Source organism: Salvelinus alpinus, chromosome 19, assembly GCF_045679555.1.
Source record: "Salvelinus alpinus chromosome 19, SLU_Salpinus.1, whole genome shotgun sequence".
Taxonomy (NCBI): domain Eukaryota; kingdom Metazoa; phylum Chordata; class Actinopteri; order Salmoniformes; family Salmonidae; genus Salvelinus; species Salvelinus alpinus.
In genome coordinates, this window is record NC_092104.1 from 28,003,613 (window position 1) to 28,019,601 (window position 15,989).

Below are 15,989 nucleotides of genomic sequence, written 5' to 3' on the forward strand. Positions count from 1 at the left end.
AACTAACAGAAAACTGGACACTCAAACATGGAGAACATTACAAAAACATTCTCTCTCCCTAGAATTGTTAGCTGGGGAGAAGTTGCCTATGATCTTACTGTTGATGTCATTAATATTTTATGCAGCTTGCATAATCAATAATCCTGTTCAAACGTATCACTACTATGTTTTAAACATTCGTTGTTCAACATACACTTTGCGCACATATGTGTAAGAGAATAACACTATGACAGGCTTCCTATCCATGCGTCCTTGTCATATCAGCTTTTTACCATCTAGCAACATTGCTACACCAACCTCTACAGCAGCTTCTTTTCTAGTGTTTTCCCTTTGATCGATGTCTAGAAGGCCTGGCAACTGAAACCTCAGTCTCCATTCAATCCCACCGCCTTTGTTTTTCCACATGGCCCCTCATCATCATACTTATGGCCTGAACAAAGCACTCCCACTACAAGTCTGCTTCTACAGAAACTTTATTTCTGAAAATGAAGTGCAAAAGTTGAGAAACTACTAAAAAAAAGGTCTCAAGCATAGTTAATGGCTCGAAGATTCAAAACAGACAAATCTGTTGACCAACTAAGCAGAAAGAGCCAGGTTACAGAGACAATGCCAATGCCATAGTAACTGACAATAGCACTCCTAAACACAAATAACACATTTCTGAACACAGAGAGAGGTGTTCACTGTATAAGACAGTCAGTAGTCTAGAAAGTGGGAGGGCACAGCCACAGACAGACATGGGTAGTGTCCCAAATGGTACACTATTCCCTATATAGTGCACTACTTTTGACTGGGGGTCTGGTTAGGCTCTGGTCAAAAGTAGTGCACTATATAAGAATAGTGTTCCATTTGGGACATGCTCATTGTGAATCAGAATATAGTTTGGAATTCAGTTTAATACTGTAAGTTCCATGGAGCTGGCCAATATGAGAAGAGTAATGTGCATACAGTAAATCATTGAAAAACCCCTTTAGGAAATTCCAAAACAAAAACACAAAGAAAAAAGCTGCTGTAGAGGTTGGTGTAGCAATAAAGACAAACGGTGCTGAAAGGTTTTGAAGTGCACGTCTTAGGAGATACAAAAGGCATATTAACCAAATTAAGACATATGGTTGTGCATGGTTTGAAAACACTTGAGACTAAGACAAACTGTATCCATCCAATACAGCAGAGGCACAAAGTTTTGTTACATAAATACTTCATAATATAGACCAAATGTGATAAGGTTCAAAAATCAACATTTTTAATATGTGGGATATTTCCAAACAAGTCTATCTATATTACCTTTATAGTTATTTCCAAGTATTGTGCTTATAGAACAGACTACAGTGCCACCTGAGGGACACTTATTACTACACCTGGACTGATATGTCCTCCGCGGAGTCCAAATGTGAAGACAGACAGGTTGCAAATGGCACAAAAACACCCAGCTCTCAACAAACCGTCCCTTAATATACTCAAAACTTTCCCCTAACATTCTGTAAACACTGAAGTCTGATTGTTGTCTAACCAATGAGATGTATTAGTACCGTTATCAATGGAAGATCTGCATTGTACATGAGACAGAATTAGTAGTACTGATGAAAACAAATTAACACCATTAGTCACTTATTGGGAGAACATGCAATCATTGTCTTTACAGTATGTCTTATTATATATCATAACCCATATCCTTTATTATGTCATGTTATAACACTCCTGAAAAACACAGCTCATGTCATAACGTCAGTAACGCTTCCAAAACAACACTCAGACTAGCAGATCAGTGGATCTCAGTACCACGGTGAACTAGGGGCCATATTGAAGACTTCCAAATTAAAATTTGGTTATTGAAGAGGACCTCTAATTGGTTGATTGGTTAATTGATTGTTTGACTGACACAGAGGGATAGGCGGTGATGAGTGCGTCCAGCAGTACATCCATGATGGAGTTTCAGACGCACAGAGGGTTTGATGGGTGAGGGGCTCCTCTCTTCTCCCTCTCCCTCCCCGATCCCTCTCTTTTCACTCATCTCCCTTCATCTTCATCTGTGCCTGCATCTGGGTAATCATCTCCTGCATACGCCTCAGCTACAGAGAGAAGAGAAGGAAAAAGAGAGAAGCGAAGGAAAGACAGAGGGAAATAGGGAATGGGATAGTTGAGTAAAACAAATACCAGAGAGAGAGAATAGATCCCGCCTAGCTTTCTGAGAGCCTCTATGCAAAACCACCTTTTTTCCAATAGAACCTAACTCCATCTAGTGGTCGTGGATGGAACTTCAAGTGGATCATTTGACTTCACACCCAACTGGGGTCAAATTGACTTATACTAATTTTCCCACTTAAGCGTGTGACTGAATAAAAGATATGCATTGATATTTAAATTTACACTAAAGCAGGTTAATGCTCTTTAGAGCTCTGCATGTTGCAGACTGAAGGAATGCTATCAAACGTAACACTTTGCTAAGCTGATCTGGTATCCCAAGCTGCTTGCTACAAGAATGCAAGTCTGTAGTGTATGATTCTGTCTAATAGGTCACAGCCACAGTTTGTGACCAGTGTTAAAAACTATACCAAAACTCTGCAAAAGACAGCCCAGGTTCGATATAGACTGGTCTCCACTACTCAACTTCATCTCAAACTGGACAGTGAATGGAGTGCTTAAGGAAAGGTGTGTGTTTCATATGATATGTTAGATGCTGTAAAACTCATTTTGTGCTCATTGTCTCAGCTAAAGCTGGAAATATCTAACATGATTTCTGATAGTGCTGCTGCAAATGTATTGTTTGTTTTATTTTTCAGTTATTTTATTCTATTACTTTTGTCTGCCATTAATGTGGATTGTGTTTTATTTGTTGACTGAAAAACAAGAGCACTTAATAGAACTTTAAATAAAATAATTATAATTCACTAAGACATACAAGTACAAACACTTCATGAGTCTTCAGAATTCACCAAACAATGTTCTTATATGGGTCCTCAGATCTTCAAAAGGTTTTACAGCTGCACCGTCGAGAGCATCCTGACCAGTTGCATCACTGCCTGGTACGGCAACTGCTCGGCCTCCGACCGCAAGGCACTATAGAGGGTAGTGCGTACGGCCCAGTATATCACTGGGGCCAAACTTCCTGCCATCCAGGATCTATATACTAGGCGGTGTCAGAGGAAGGCCCTAAAAATTGTCATAGACTCCAGCCACCCTAGTCATAGACTGTTCTCTCTGCTACCGCACGGCAAGTGGTATCGGAGCGCCAAGTCTAGGTCCAAGAGGCTTCTAAACAGCTTCTAGGCCCAAACCATAAGATAGCTGAACATCTAATCAAATGGCTACCCAGACTATTTGCGTTGCCTCTTGTCACCTCTTCTATGCTGCTGCTACTCTCTGTTATTATCTATGTATATTCACTTTAATAACTCTACCCACATGTACATATTACCTCAATTACCTCGACACCGGTGCCCCCCCACATTGACTCTGTACCGGTACCCCCTGTATATAGCCCGCTATTGTTATTTACTGCTGCTCTTTAATTATTTGTTATTCTTATCTCTTATTTTTTTAGGTATTTTCTTAAAACTGCATTGTTGTTTATGGGCTTGTAAGTAAGCATTTCAATGTAAGATCTACTACACCGGTTGTCTTCGGCGCATGTGACAAATACAATTTGATCTCTAAATAATATATTTCTGGTTGACTGAAAACTTCTGACCCTCTTCATAAAATAGTACCAGTAGTAACATCAGTCAAGGAACAGAAACCTTGAAAACATATGGTGTACGAAACCAATCTGACCTCCCATAAGGACGCAGCCATAGAATTAGGAATTAGAATAGTCATTTAATAGGATCTTTATGGACACAGCCCCCACCAGCAGCCAAGCCAGTATAAACCCTGTATACAATACTCTTTACATCGCCTGACACATTCCCACCATTTAACTGGGACAGGAAGTCAGATATGTCATATCCTGTACAGACATGCATGTTTACTAACAGCTTTAATTGGACGTGCATGTTTAATAACAGATTTAATTGCACCCCACCCCATTATCTCTATACTTCGCAATAGCAAAACAAACAGCCCAATCAGAGGCAATTCGGAAGCTTTGTTATTCTCTGACAGATCACTGGCTCCATGGTTTAGTATGGACAAAAGGGTAGACGCAAACACCATTGTCTCTCATGTTAACTCTGTATTAGCTACTCACCTCAGCCTCCTTCTGCAGGAGAATCTGGTCTTTGTCAACCACATCCTCTTCCACAGCTCTGTAGGGGAATAATAAGGACCATATAACTGTAATAGCCTCAGCATCAGCCTGTGTGTGTGTGTGTGTGTGTGTGTGTGTGTGTGTGTGTGTGTGTGTGTGTGTGTGTGTGTGTGTGTGTGTGTGTGTGTGTGTGTGTGTGTAAAACACTGCAGATAGGAGACTGACCTGCCAGCTCTCTTCAGTCTCTCTGAGCGGAAGTTCTCGTAGTGCAGGTCCTGAGTGACCTCCTGGAGGTCCTGCATGTGGGTGCTGAAAATACACACAACCATCACACATGTCAGTATCACTATGCGGCTAGTACGAACCCCCATAACACCCACTAGATTAGACTACACAACTAGAGGAAGCAAAAGATGGGCAGACGTGAAGTTCTCTATTCACCCACTAGGTGGCAATATAGTAATACATATCAAAGTAAAAGCAGGGATAAGAGCATGCATAGATTCCTATTACTTTACCTTTACATGTAGTATTAAAGACTACCTGTTCATACATTTGATTCATTGGTTCGTTAACAAAAGTTGCATTGCATTGTCATGGTGACTCACACAAGCATGGTGCGTAGTTTGAGGAAGTCGTTGTGCTCCGGGTTCTCCACCTCCACGACCCCCCAGGGGTAGAGACGACCTCTGATTTTCTTCCCTTTCACCTCAATCAGCTGGTTCGAACCAATCACAGCAAACGGAATGCTCGCCTGAGGGGGAGGAGTAAAGAGAGGGAGAGATGGATAGAATGGTGAGGAAGATAAAGGGAGACAGAGAGGAGTGTGAAAACAAAGGGATATAGAGATAGAGGGATCAAGGAAGGAAATAATGACCAGATGGTTCAGGTTTGACATAATGGTGACCTATTATAATCAACAGGTTTGATATTCTGATCATTCTAAAACTCATGCCCTGTGGTTAAGAGAGAAACTACATAACAAGAGTGGTTCTATTTTTTACTTCCAGTCCCTTCTGGTAGTGGTGTTTCTCCTGGGGTCCTTTCTCTTAGTTGGTGTTAGTATTTCTGTGGTAACGTCCCAAATGACACCCTATTACCTACATAGTGCACTACTTTTGACCAGATGGCAAAAATAGTGCACTACATAGGGAATATGGTGCCATTTGCCTGTGTGTGTCATACCTTCAGTACTCGTGTCTGCTCCTTGAACTCCTCATCCTCATCCGAGTCAGCGTCTGGCAGCTGGTAGATCCTGATGCCATGCTCCGCAATCTCATCCAGGATCTACCACAGAAACATACACACAGGGTCAAAAACCCGCCGTGACCTTCTGACCTTTCAAACTTTCTCAGGCCAATCCTCATTCTCTTCCCTAATGAGGCAGATGAAGTTACCCCTAGGCACTGATCTAAGGTCGGTTTCGTAATCTGTGCCTAAGGGAAACCTGTACCGGCCGGAGCCGCCCCCAACCAAGCAGCAATCCCTCTCATCTGAACTAGGCAGTCGGCCATTTTCGATGTTACTGCTGTCCGTCAGGCCTCCCTTCCCTCTGTTCTCGCTCTCCTGAGTCACTGTTTCAGACATGGCCCAGCCTCCATGACATGAGTAGGATTCTGGACACGCCATTTCCTTCTCCCTCTTAATACTTCTAGTTCTAGCCACTTGCCCCGGTCCTCAACACTACCTGGGAGAATAAAACATCCCATTTGCCCCGGTCCTCAACACTATCTGGAGAATAAAACATCCCACTTGCCCCGGTCCTCAACACTATCTGGAGAATAGAACATCCCACTTGCCCCGGTCCTCAACACTATCTGGAGAATAAAACATCCCACTTGCCCCGGTCCTCAACACTATCTGGAGAATAAAACATCCCACTTGCCCCGGTCCTCAACACTATCTGGAGAATAAAACATCCCACTTGCCCCAGTCCTCAACACTATCTGGAGAATAAAACATCCCACTTGCCCCGGTCCTCAACACTACCTGGAGAATAAAACATCCCACTTGCCCCGGTCCTCAACACTATCTGGAGAATAGAACATCCCACTTGCCCCGGTCCTCAACACTATCTGGAGAATAGAACATCCCACTTGCCCCGGTCCTCAACACTATCTGGAGAATAAAACATCCCACTTGCCCCGGTCCTCAACACTACCTGGAGAATAAAACATCCCACTTGCCCCGGTCCTCAACACTACCTGGAGAATAGAACATCCCACCCAATTAAGTTCACCTCCCTACACCTCCTCAGGGCGACACCAGGAGAGGGCTTTTGACTACACTACACAGTCAGTCCACTACTGCACTGCTGAGAGCCAGAGAATACCTGGTGTGTTTTGTGCAGCCTCACAGCCCAGGGACTTTAATTAACTACCCCTAGGGTGGAGACGGGGGAGAGAGAGGGGTGGGTGTGTGTTTGTGAGAGATGTCTAACAGAGTCATAAGGAAAGTTCTCCCCCCTCCTTTGTTCAACCTCCAGCGGTGAAGCAACAACACAAAGGCCTTTCTTCACCAGTATCTAGAGGACAGATGGAAATATTTATTTTATACATCAAAGGTGTATTTTTCTCTGTTTTCTCAAGAGCAAAATTCAATTAACAATGCATGAGTGTTGCATAACTGAGCGCAAAAATGTCAAGTGTTGTTTCCCTGACATTTTTGGGACTTTCATGTAATCTATAAAGTACAGTAGAGAGGGAAGCAGGAACCCAGGATGTGAGAGCAGCCTTTTCCTATAGCGCGGGCCACTGTTCCAGCTCCTGTTATGGTTGTGGGTTGTTTTCTCAGAGCAGAATGTGTGTTATAGGGTGTGTGTGGGGAGAGGAGGGTGTTGTTAAGGACAACTGAAAACAAACAGACCTACTGGACCCGGAGGACAGCTGGACACAGAACAAGACCCGTTCCCCATCACACACACACACACGACCTGTGGATTCTTCCCACACAGAACAGAAATATCAGTATGGCGGGGTAGGAGTTCGGGAACGTGCCACCGAGGGGAAAATAAACAGATATCACACAATGGCAGGAAAAAAAGTAACAAACAACAAAACTGGTTACGTCAATCCAGTTTAAAATGCTGAAAAACATGTGAAATATATTTCTGAATGTATCAGAGGTGGGAGGAGCCTCCTGCAAAGCCACAGCGACCAACAATACACTCAACAACCAACTGCCATAACAAAAGGTTTCATGTGAATCATATCAGTGGGAGATTTATAGGAAAGCTGGAGTTGCATCTCAACTGAGGAATTGATCTAAAAACCAATCTCTCAACTGGTGTTTGGACCTGTTCCCCAACCTGCTAAGCCTAATAACTATTTACCTGGATTTACCAAACATCTATTTACAGCAGCCTGACTTAACCAACCACACCTGTAATCACTAGCTTCAGGGGTGATGAGGTGTTCAAACCACTGCCTGGTCTAAATATGTCTAAATTACAAATATAACACACAATGTTAGGAAAGTCAATTCTATTTGTTATGCTATTTTTTATATTTCTTTACTATACTCATTCATCACACTTTAAAGTCACTGAAAATAAGTCAATTTCATAAGCTTGCATTTAAAGTGACGTTTAGCAGTCATCTAACAATACAAGTAATCCTAACAGAGATACTGGGCTTTTGTACAGGATACCAGGCCTCTTAGTTGCTACATCCTGCGCTGCTGTAACATACAGTATTGACATGCTCCTTCCTACACAATGCTCTCTCCTTACTGTCTAACTAGTCGGCTGATTACAGTTCTGTGTTGTAATTGGCAGAGAGAAGGTGGATATGGGGGACATTTTGGTTTTATGACCCACCAGCTCTCCGTCTCACTCTTGCTCTCTGCCTGCCTGCCTCCGTCCGTCTCTCTCCCCCTCTCTCTGCCTGCCTCTGTCCGTCTCTCTCTCTCTCTGCCTGCAGCAGCCTCTTTCTCTCTGCCTGCCTGCAGCCGCCTCTCTCTCTCTGCCTGCCTCCGTCTCTCTCTCCCTCTCTGCCTCTCTCCCCCCCTCTCTCTCTCTGCCTGCCTCCGTCTCTCTCTCTTCCTGCGTCCGTCTCTCTCTCTCTCTCTGCCTGCCTCCGTCTCTCTCTCTCTCTCTCTCTCTGCCTGCCTGCCTCCGTCTCTCTCTCTGCCTGCCTCCGTCTCTCTCTCTGCCTGCCTCCGTCTCTCTCTCTCTCTCTTTGCCTGCCTCCGTCTCTCTCTCTCTCTCTTTGCCTGCCTCCGTCTCTCTCTCTCTGCCTGCCTCCGTCTCTCTCGCTCTCTCTGCCTGCCTCCGTCTCTCTCGCTCTCTCTGCCTGCCTCCGTCTCTCTCGCTCTCTCTGCCTGCCTCCGTCTCTCTCGCTCTCTCTGCCTGCCTCCGTCTCTCTCGCTCTCTCTGCCTGCGTCCGTCCTCTCTCTCTCTCTCTCTGCCTGCCTCCGTCTCTCTCTCTCTCTGCCTGCCTCCGTCTCTCTCTCTCTCTCTCTCTCTGCCTGCCTCCGTCTCTCTCTCTCTCTCTGCCTGCCTCCGTCTCTCTCTCTCTCTCTCTCTCTCTCTACCTGTCATCTCTCTCTCTCTCTCTCTCTCTCTCTGCCTGCCTCCGCCTCTCTCTCTCTGCCTGCCTGCCTCCGCCTCTCTCTCTCTGCCTGCCTGCCTCCGCCTCTCTCTCTCTGCCTGCCTGCCTCCGCCTCTCTCTCTCTCTGCCTGCCTGCCTGCCTCCGCCTCTCTCTCTCTCTGCCTGCCTGCCTGCCTCCGCCTCTCTCTCTCTCTGCCTGCCTGCCTGCCTCCGCCTCTCTCTCTGCCTGCCTGCCTGCCTCCGCCTCTCTCTCTCTCTGCCTGCCTGCCTGCCTCCGCCTCTCTCTCTGCCTGCCTGCCTCGCCTCGCCTGCCCGCCTCCCTCTCTCTCTGCCTGCCTGCCTGCCTCCGCCTCTCTCTCTGCCTGCCTGCCTGCCTCCGCCTCTCTCTCTCTGCCTGCCTGCCTCCGCCTCTCTCTCTCTGCCTGCCTGCCTCCGCCTCTCTCTCTGCCTGCCTGCCTCCGCCTCTCTCTCTGCCTGTCTCTCTCTCTCTCTGCGTCTCTCTCTCTCTCTCTCTCTGCCTGCCTCCGTCTCTCTCTCTTTCTCTGCCTGCCTCCGTCTCTCTCTCTTTCTCTGCCTGCCTCCGCCTCTCTCTCTCTTCTCTGCTCTGCTCTCTCGTCTGCCTCTCTCTCGCTCTCTCTGCCTGCCTCCGTCTCTCTCGTCTCTCTCTGCCTGCCTCCGTCTCTCTCGCTCTCTCTGCCTGCCTCCGTCTCTCTCGCTCTCTCTGCCTGCCTCCGTCTCTCTCTCTGCCTGCCTCCGTCTCTCTCTCTGCCTGCCTCCGTCTCTCTCTCTGCCTGCCTCCGTCTCTCTCTCTGCCTGCCTCCGCCTCCGTCTCTGCCTGCCTCCGCTCTCTCTGCCTGCCTCCGTCTCTCTCTCGCTCTCTCTGCCTGCCTCCGTCTCTCTCTCGCTCTCTCTGCCTGCCTCCGTCTCTCTCGCTCTCTCTGCCTGCCTCCGTCTCCTCTCTCTCTCTCTCTGCCTGCCTCCGTCTCTCTCTCTCTCTCTGCCTGCCTCCGTCTCTCTCTCTCTCTCTGCCTGCCTCCGTCTCTCTCGCTCTCTCTGCCTGCCTCCGTCTCTCTCTCGCTCTCTCTGCCTGCCTCCGTCTCTCTCTCGCTCTCTCTGCCTGCCTCCGTCTCTCTCTCGCTCTCTCTGCCTGCCTCCGTCTCTCTCTCGCTCTCTCTGCCTGCCTCCGTCTCTCTCTCGCTCTCTCTGCCTGCCTCCGTCTCTCTCGCTCTCTCTGCCTGCCTCCGTCTCTCTCGCTCTCTCTGCCTGCCTCCGTCTCTCTCGCTCTCTCTGCCTGCCTCCGTCTCTCTCGCTCTCTCTGCCTGCCTCCGTCTCTCTCGCTCTCTCTGCCTGCCTCCGTCTCTCTCGCTCTCTCTGCCTGCCTCCGTCTCTCTCGCTCTCTCTGCCTGCCTCCGCTCTCTGCCTGCCTCCGTCTCTCTCTCTGCCTGCCTCCGTCTCTCTCTCTTTCTCTGCCTGCCTCCGCCTCTCTCTCTCTCTCTCTCTCTGCTCTCCGCCTCTCTCTCTCTCTCTGCCTGCCTCCGTCTCTCTCACTCTCTCTGCCTGCCTCCGTCTCTCTCGCTCTCTCTGCCTGCCTCCGTCTCTCTCGCTCTCTCTGCCTGCGTCCGTCTCTCTCTCTCTCTCTTTCCCTCTCTCTGCCTGCCTCCGTCTCTCTCTCTCTCTGCCTGCCTCCGTCTCTCTCGCTCTCTCTCTCTCTCTCTGCCTGCCTCCGTCTCTCTCTCTCTCTCTGCCTGCCTCCGTCTCTCTCTCTCTCTCTCTGCCTGCCTCCGTCTCTCTCTCTCTCTCTCTCTCTCTGCCTGCCTCCGTCTCTCTCTCTCTCTCTGCCTGCCTCCGTCTCTCTCTCTCTGCTCTGCCTGCCTCCGCCTCTCTCTCTCTCTGCCTGCCTGCCTGCCTCCGCCTCTCTCTCTCTCTGCCTGCCTGCCTGCCTCCGCCTCTCTCTCTCTCTCTGCCTGCCTGCCTCCGCCTCTCTCTCTGCCTGCCTCCGCCTGCTCTCTCTGCCTGCCTCCGCCTCTCTCTCTGCCTGCCTCCGCCTCTCTCTCTGCCTGCCTCCGCCTCTCTCTCTGCCTGCCTGCCTGCCTCTCTCTCTGCCTGCCTGCCTGCCTCCGCCTCTCTCTCTGCCTGCCTGCCTCCGCCTCTCTCTCTGCCTGCCTGCCTCCGCCTCTCTCTCTGCCTGCCTGCCTCCGCCTCTCTCTCTGCCTGCCTGCCTCCGCCTCTCTCTCTGCCTGCCTGCCTCCGCCTCTCTCTCTGCCTGCCTGCCTCCGCCTCTCTCTCTGCCTGTCTCTCTCTCTCTCTGCGTCTCTCTCTCTCTGCCTGCCTCCGTCTCTCTCTCTCTCTCTGCCTGCCTCCGTCTCTCTCTTTCTCTGCCTGCCTCCGTCTCTCTCTCTTTCTCTGCCTGCCTCCGTCTCTCTCGCTCTCTCTGCCTACCTCCGTCTCTCTCGCTCTCTCTGCATGCCTCCGTCTCTCTCGCTCTCTCTGCCTGCCTCCGTCTCTCTCGCTCTCTCTGCCTGCCTCCGTCTCTCTCTCTTTCTCTGCCTGCCTCCGCCTCTCTCTCTCTCTCTCTCTCCGCCTCTCTCTCGCTCTCTCTGCCTCTCTCTCGCTCTCTCTGCCTGCCTCCGTCTCTCTCGCTCTCTCTGCCTGCCTCCGTCTCTCTCGCTCTCTCTGCCTGCCTCCGTCTCTCTCGCTCTCTCTGCCTGCCTCCGTCTCTCTCGCTCTCTCTGCCTGCCTCCGTCTCTCTCGCTCTCTCTGCCTGCCTCCGTCTCTCTCTCTCTCTGCCTGCCTCCGTCTCTCTCTCTCTCTCTGCCTGCCTCCGTCTCTCTCTCGCTCTCTCTGCCTGCCTCCGCTCTCTCTCTCTCTGCCTGCCTCCGTCTCTCTCTGCTCTCTCTGCCTGCCTCCGTCTCTCTCTCTCTCTCTGCCTGCCTCCGTCTCTCTCTCCTCTCTCTGCCTGCCTCCGTCTCTCTCCTCTCTCTGCCTCTCTCTCGTCTCTCTCTCTCTCTCTCTGCCTGCCTCCGTCTCTCCTCTCTCTCTCTCTGCCTCCGTCTCTCTCTCTCTCTCTCTCTCTGCCTCCGTCTCTCTCTTTCTCTGCCTGCCTCCGTCTCTCTCTCTCTGCCTGCCTCCGCCTCTCTCTCTCTCTCTCTCTCCGCCTCTCTCTCTCTCTCTGCCTCTCTCTCTCTCTCTCTCCTCCGTCTCTCTCTCTGCCTGCCTCCGTCTCTCTCGCTCTCTCTGCCTGCCTCCGTCTCTCTCGCTCTCTCTGCCTGCCTCCGTCTCTCTCGCTCTCTCTGCCTGCCTCCGTCTCTCTCGCTCTCTCTGCCTCCCTCCGTCTCTCTCGCTCTCTCTGCCTGCCTCCGTCTCTCTCGCTCTCTCTGCCTGCCTCCGTCTCTCTCGCTCTCTCTGCCTGCCTCCGTCTCTCTCGCTCTCTCTGCCTGCCTCCGTCTCTCTCGCTCTCTCTGCCTGCCTCCGTCTCTCTCGCTCTCTCTGCCTGCCTCCGTCTCTCTCTCTTTCTCTGCCTGCCTCCGCCTCTCTCTCTCCGCCTCTCTCTCTCTCTCTCTGCCTCTCTCTCGCTCTCTCTGCCTGCCTCCGTCTCTCTCGCTCTCTCTGCCTGCCTCCGTCTCTCTCGCTCTCTCTGCCTGCCTCCGTCTCTCTCGCTCTCTCTGCCTGCCTCCGTCTCTCTCTCTGCCTGCCTCCGTCTCTCTCTCTGCCTGCCTCCGTCTCTCTCGCTCTCTCTGCCTGCCTCCGTCTCTCTCGCTCTCTCTGCCTGCCTCCGTCTCTCTCGCTCTCTCTGCCTGCCTCCGTCTCTCTCGCTCTCTCTGCCTGCCTCCGTCTCTCTCGCTCTCTCTGCCTGCCTCCGTCTCTCTCGCTCTCTCTGCCTGCCTCCGTCTCTCTCGCTCTCTCTGCCTGCCTCCGTCTCTCTCGCTCTCTCTTTCTCTCTCTCTGCCTGCCTCCGTCTCTCTCTCGCTCTCTCTGCCTGCCTCCGTCTCTCTCTCTCTGCCTGCCTCCGTCTCTCTCTCGCTCTCTCTGCCTGCCTCCGTCTCTCTCTCGCTCTCTCTGCCTGCCTCCGTCTCTCTCTCGCTCTCTCTGCCTGCCTCCGTCTCTCTCGCTCTCTCTGCCTGCCTCCGTCTCTCTCTCTCTCTCTCTGCCTGCCTCCTTCTCTCTCTCTCTCTCTGCCTGCCTCCGTCTCTCTCTCTCTCTCTCTCTGCCTCCGTCTCTCTGCCTGCCTCCGTCTCTCTCTCTCTGCCTGCCTCCGTCTCTCTCTCTCTGCCTGCCTCCGTCTCTCTCTCGCTCTCTCTGCCTGCCTCCGTCTCTCTCTCGCTCTCTCTGCCTGCCTCCGTCTCTCTCTCGCTCTCTCTGCCTGCCTCCGTCTCTCTCTCTCTCTCTCTGCCTGCCTCCGTCTCTCTCGCTCTCTCTGCCTGCCTCCGTCTCTCTCGCTCTCTCTCTGTCTGCCTCCATCTCTCTCGCTCTCTCTGCCTGCCTCCGTCTCTCTCGCTCTCTCTGCCTGCCTCCGTCTCTCTCGCTCTCTCTGCCTGCCTCCGTCTCTCTCGCTCTCTCTGCCTGCCTCCGTCTCTCTCGCTCTCTCTGCCTGCCTCCGTCTCTCTCTCTCTCTCTGCCTGCCTCCGTCTCTCTCGCTCTCTCTGCCTGCCTCCGTCTCTCTCGCTCTCTCTGCCTGCCTCCGTCTCTCTCTCTTTCTCTGCCTGCCTCCGCCTCTCTCTCTCTCTCTCTCTCTCTCTGCCTCTCTCTCTCTCTCTGCCTTCCTCCGTCTATCTCTCTGCCTGCCTCCGTCTCTCTCGCTCTCTCTGCCTGCCTCCGTCTCTCTCGCTCTCTCTGCCTGCGTCCGTCTCTCTCTCTCTCTCTTTCCCTCTCTCTGCCTGCCTCCGTCTCTCTCTCTCTCTGCCTGCCTCCGTCTCTCTCTCTCTCTCTCTCTCTCTCTGCCTGCCTCCGTCTCTCTCGCTCTCTCTGCCTGCCTCCGTCTCTCTCGCTCTCTCTGCCTGCCTCCGTCTCTCTCGCTCTCTCTGCCTGCCTCCGTCTCTCTCTCTGCCTGCCTCCGTCTCTCTCTCTGCCTGCCTCCGTCTCTCTCTCTGCCTGCCTCCGTCTCTCTCTCTGCCTGCCTCCGTCTCTCTCTCTGCCTGCCTCCGTCTCTCTCTCTGCCTGCCTCCGTCTCTCTCTTTGCCTGCCTCCGTCTCTCTCTCTCTCTCTTTGCCTGCCTCCGTCTCTCTCTCTCTCTCTTTGCCTGCCTCCGTCTCTCTCTCTCTCTCTTTGCCTGCCTCCGTCTCTCTCTCTCTGCCTGCCTCCGTCTCTCTCGCTCTCTCTGCCTGCCTCCGTCTCTCTCGCTCTCTCTGCCTGCCTCCGTCTCTCTCGCTCTCTCTGCCTGCCTCCGTCTCTCTCGCTCTCTCTGCCTGCCTCCGTCTCTCTCGCTCTCTCTGCCTGCCTCCGTCTCTCTCGCTCTCTCTTTCTCTCTCTCTGCCTGCCTCCGTCTCTCTCTCGCTCTCTCTGCCTGCCTCCGTCTCTCTCTCTCTGCCTGCCTCCGTCTCTCTCTCGCTCTCTCTGCCTGCCTCCGTCTCTCTCTCGCTCTCTCTGCCTGCCTCCGTCTCTCTCTCTCTCTCTCTGCCTGCCTCCGTCTCTCTCGCTCTCTCTGCCTGCCTCCGTCTCTCTCTCTCTCTCTCTCTGCCTGTCTCCGTCTCTCTCTCTCTCTCTCTCTCTGCCTCCGTCTCTCTCTCTCTCTCTCTCTGCCTCCGTCTCTCTCTCTCTGCCTGCCTCCGTCTCTCTCTCTCTGCCTGCCTCCGTCTCTCTCTCTCTCTGCCTGCCTCCGTCTCTCTCTCGCTCTCTCTGCCTGCCTCCGTCTCTCTCTCGCTCTCTCTGCCTGCCTCCGTCTCTCTCTCGCTCTCTCTGCCTGCCTCCGTCTCTCTCTCGCTCTCTCTGCCTGCCTCCGTCTCTCTCGCTCTCTCTGCCTGCCTCCGTCTCTCTCGCTCTCTCTCTGCCTGCCTCCGTCTCTCTCGCTCTCTCTGCCTGCCTCCGTCTCTCTCGCTCTCTCTGCCTGCCTCCGTCTCTCTCGCTCTCTCTGCCTGCCTCCGTCTCTCTCGCTCTCTCTGCCTGCCTCCGTCTCTCTCGCTCTCTCTGCCTGCCTCCGTCTCTCTCGCTCTCTCTGCCTGCCTCCGTCTCTCTCTCTTTCTCTGCCTGCCTCCGCCTCTCTCTCTCTCTGCCTCTCTCTCTCTCTCTGCCTTCCTCCGTCTATCTCTCTGCCTGCCTCCGTCTCTCTCGCTCTCTCTGCCTGCCTCCGTCTCTCTCTCTCTCTCTGCCTGCGTCCGTCTCTCTCTCTCTCTCTTTCCCTCTCTCTGCCTGCCTCCGTCTCTCTCTCTCTCTGCCTGCCTCCGTCTCTCTCTCTCTCTCTCTCTGCCTGCCTCCGTCTCTCTCTCTCTCTCTGCCTGCCTCCGTCTCTCTCTCTCTCTCTCTCCCTCTCTCTCTCTCTCTCTCTGCCTGTCTCCGTCTCTCTCTCTCTCTCTCTCTCTCTCTGCCTGCCTCCTTCTCTCTCTCTCTCTCTGCCTGCCTCCGCCTCTCTCTCTCTGCCTGCCTGCCTCCGCCTCTCTCTCTCTCTGCCTGCCTGCCTGCCTCCGCCTCTCTCTCTCTCTGCCTGCCTGCCTGCCTCCGCCTCTCTCTCTCTCTGCCTGCCTGCCTGCCTCCGCCTCTCTCTCTGCCTGCCTCCGCCTCTCTCTCTGCCTGCCTCCGCCTCTCTCTCTGCCTGCCTCCGCCTCTCTCTCTGCCTGCCTGCCTGCCTCTCTCTCTGCCTGCCTGCCTGCCTCCGCCTCTCTCTCTGCCTGCCTGCCTGCCTCCGCCTCTCTCTCTGCCTGCCTGCCTGCCTCCGCCTCTCTCTCTGCCTGCCTGCCTCCGCCTCTCTCTCTGCCTGCCTGCCTCCGCCTCTCTCTCTGCCTGCCTGCCTCCGCCTCTCTCTCTGCCTGCCTGCCTCCGCCTCTCTCTCTGCCTGCCTGCCTCCGCCTCTCTCTCTGCCTGCCTGCCTCTGCTCTCTCTCTGCCTGTCTCTCTCTCTCTGCCTGCCTCCGTCTCTCTCTCTCTCTCTGCCTGCCTCCGTCTCTCTCTCTCTCTCTGCCTGCCTCCGTCTCTCTCTCTTCTCTGCCTGCCTCCGTCTCTCTCGCTCTCTCTGCCTGCCTCCGTCTCTCTCGCTCTCTCTGCCTACCTCCGTCTCTCTCGCTCTCTCTGCATGCCTCCGTCTCTCTCGCTCTCTCTGCCTGCCTC

At 52.8% G+C, this 15,989-nt stretch overlaps 1 protein-coding gene across 3 annotated transcripts in view; it reads right to left on the bottom strand.

The window, feature by feature from the left end:
- Positions 1-455: 455 nt before the first annotated feature.
- LOC139545222 (septin-2) overlaps positions 456-15,989 on the bottom strand; it is an 86,824-nt gene continuing 71,290 nt past the window's right edge. For all 3 annotated transcript variants that reach the window (XM_071352750.1, XM_071352752.1, XM_071352751.1), the window contains 5 exons: positions 5,372-5,473; positions 4,795-4,940; positions 4,412-4,495; positions 4,187-4,244; positions 456-2,069 (listed from right to left, as the gene is read on the bottom strand). In XM_071352750.1, coding sequence (XP_071208851.1) covers positions 2,004-2,069; positions 4,187-4,244; positions 4,412-4,495; positions 4,795-4,940; positions 5,372-5,473 — 456 coding nt within the window. In that variant the 3' untranslated portion in view covers positions 456-2,003. The remainder of the gene's footprint in view (positions 2,070-4,186; positions 4,245-4,411; positions 4,496-4,794; positions 4,941-5,371; positions 5,474-15,989) is intronic.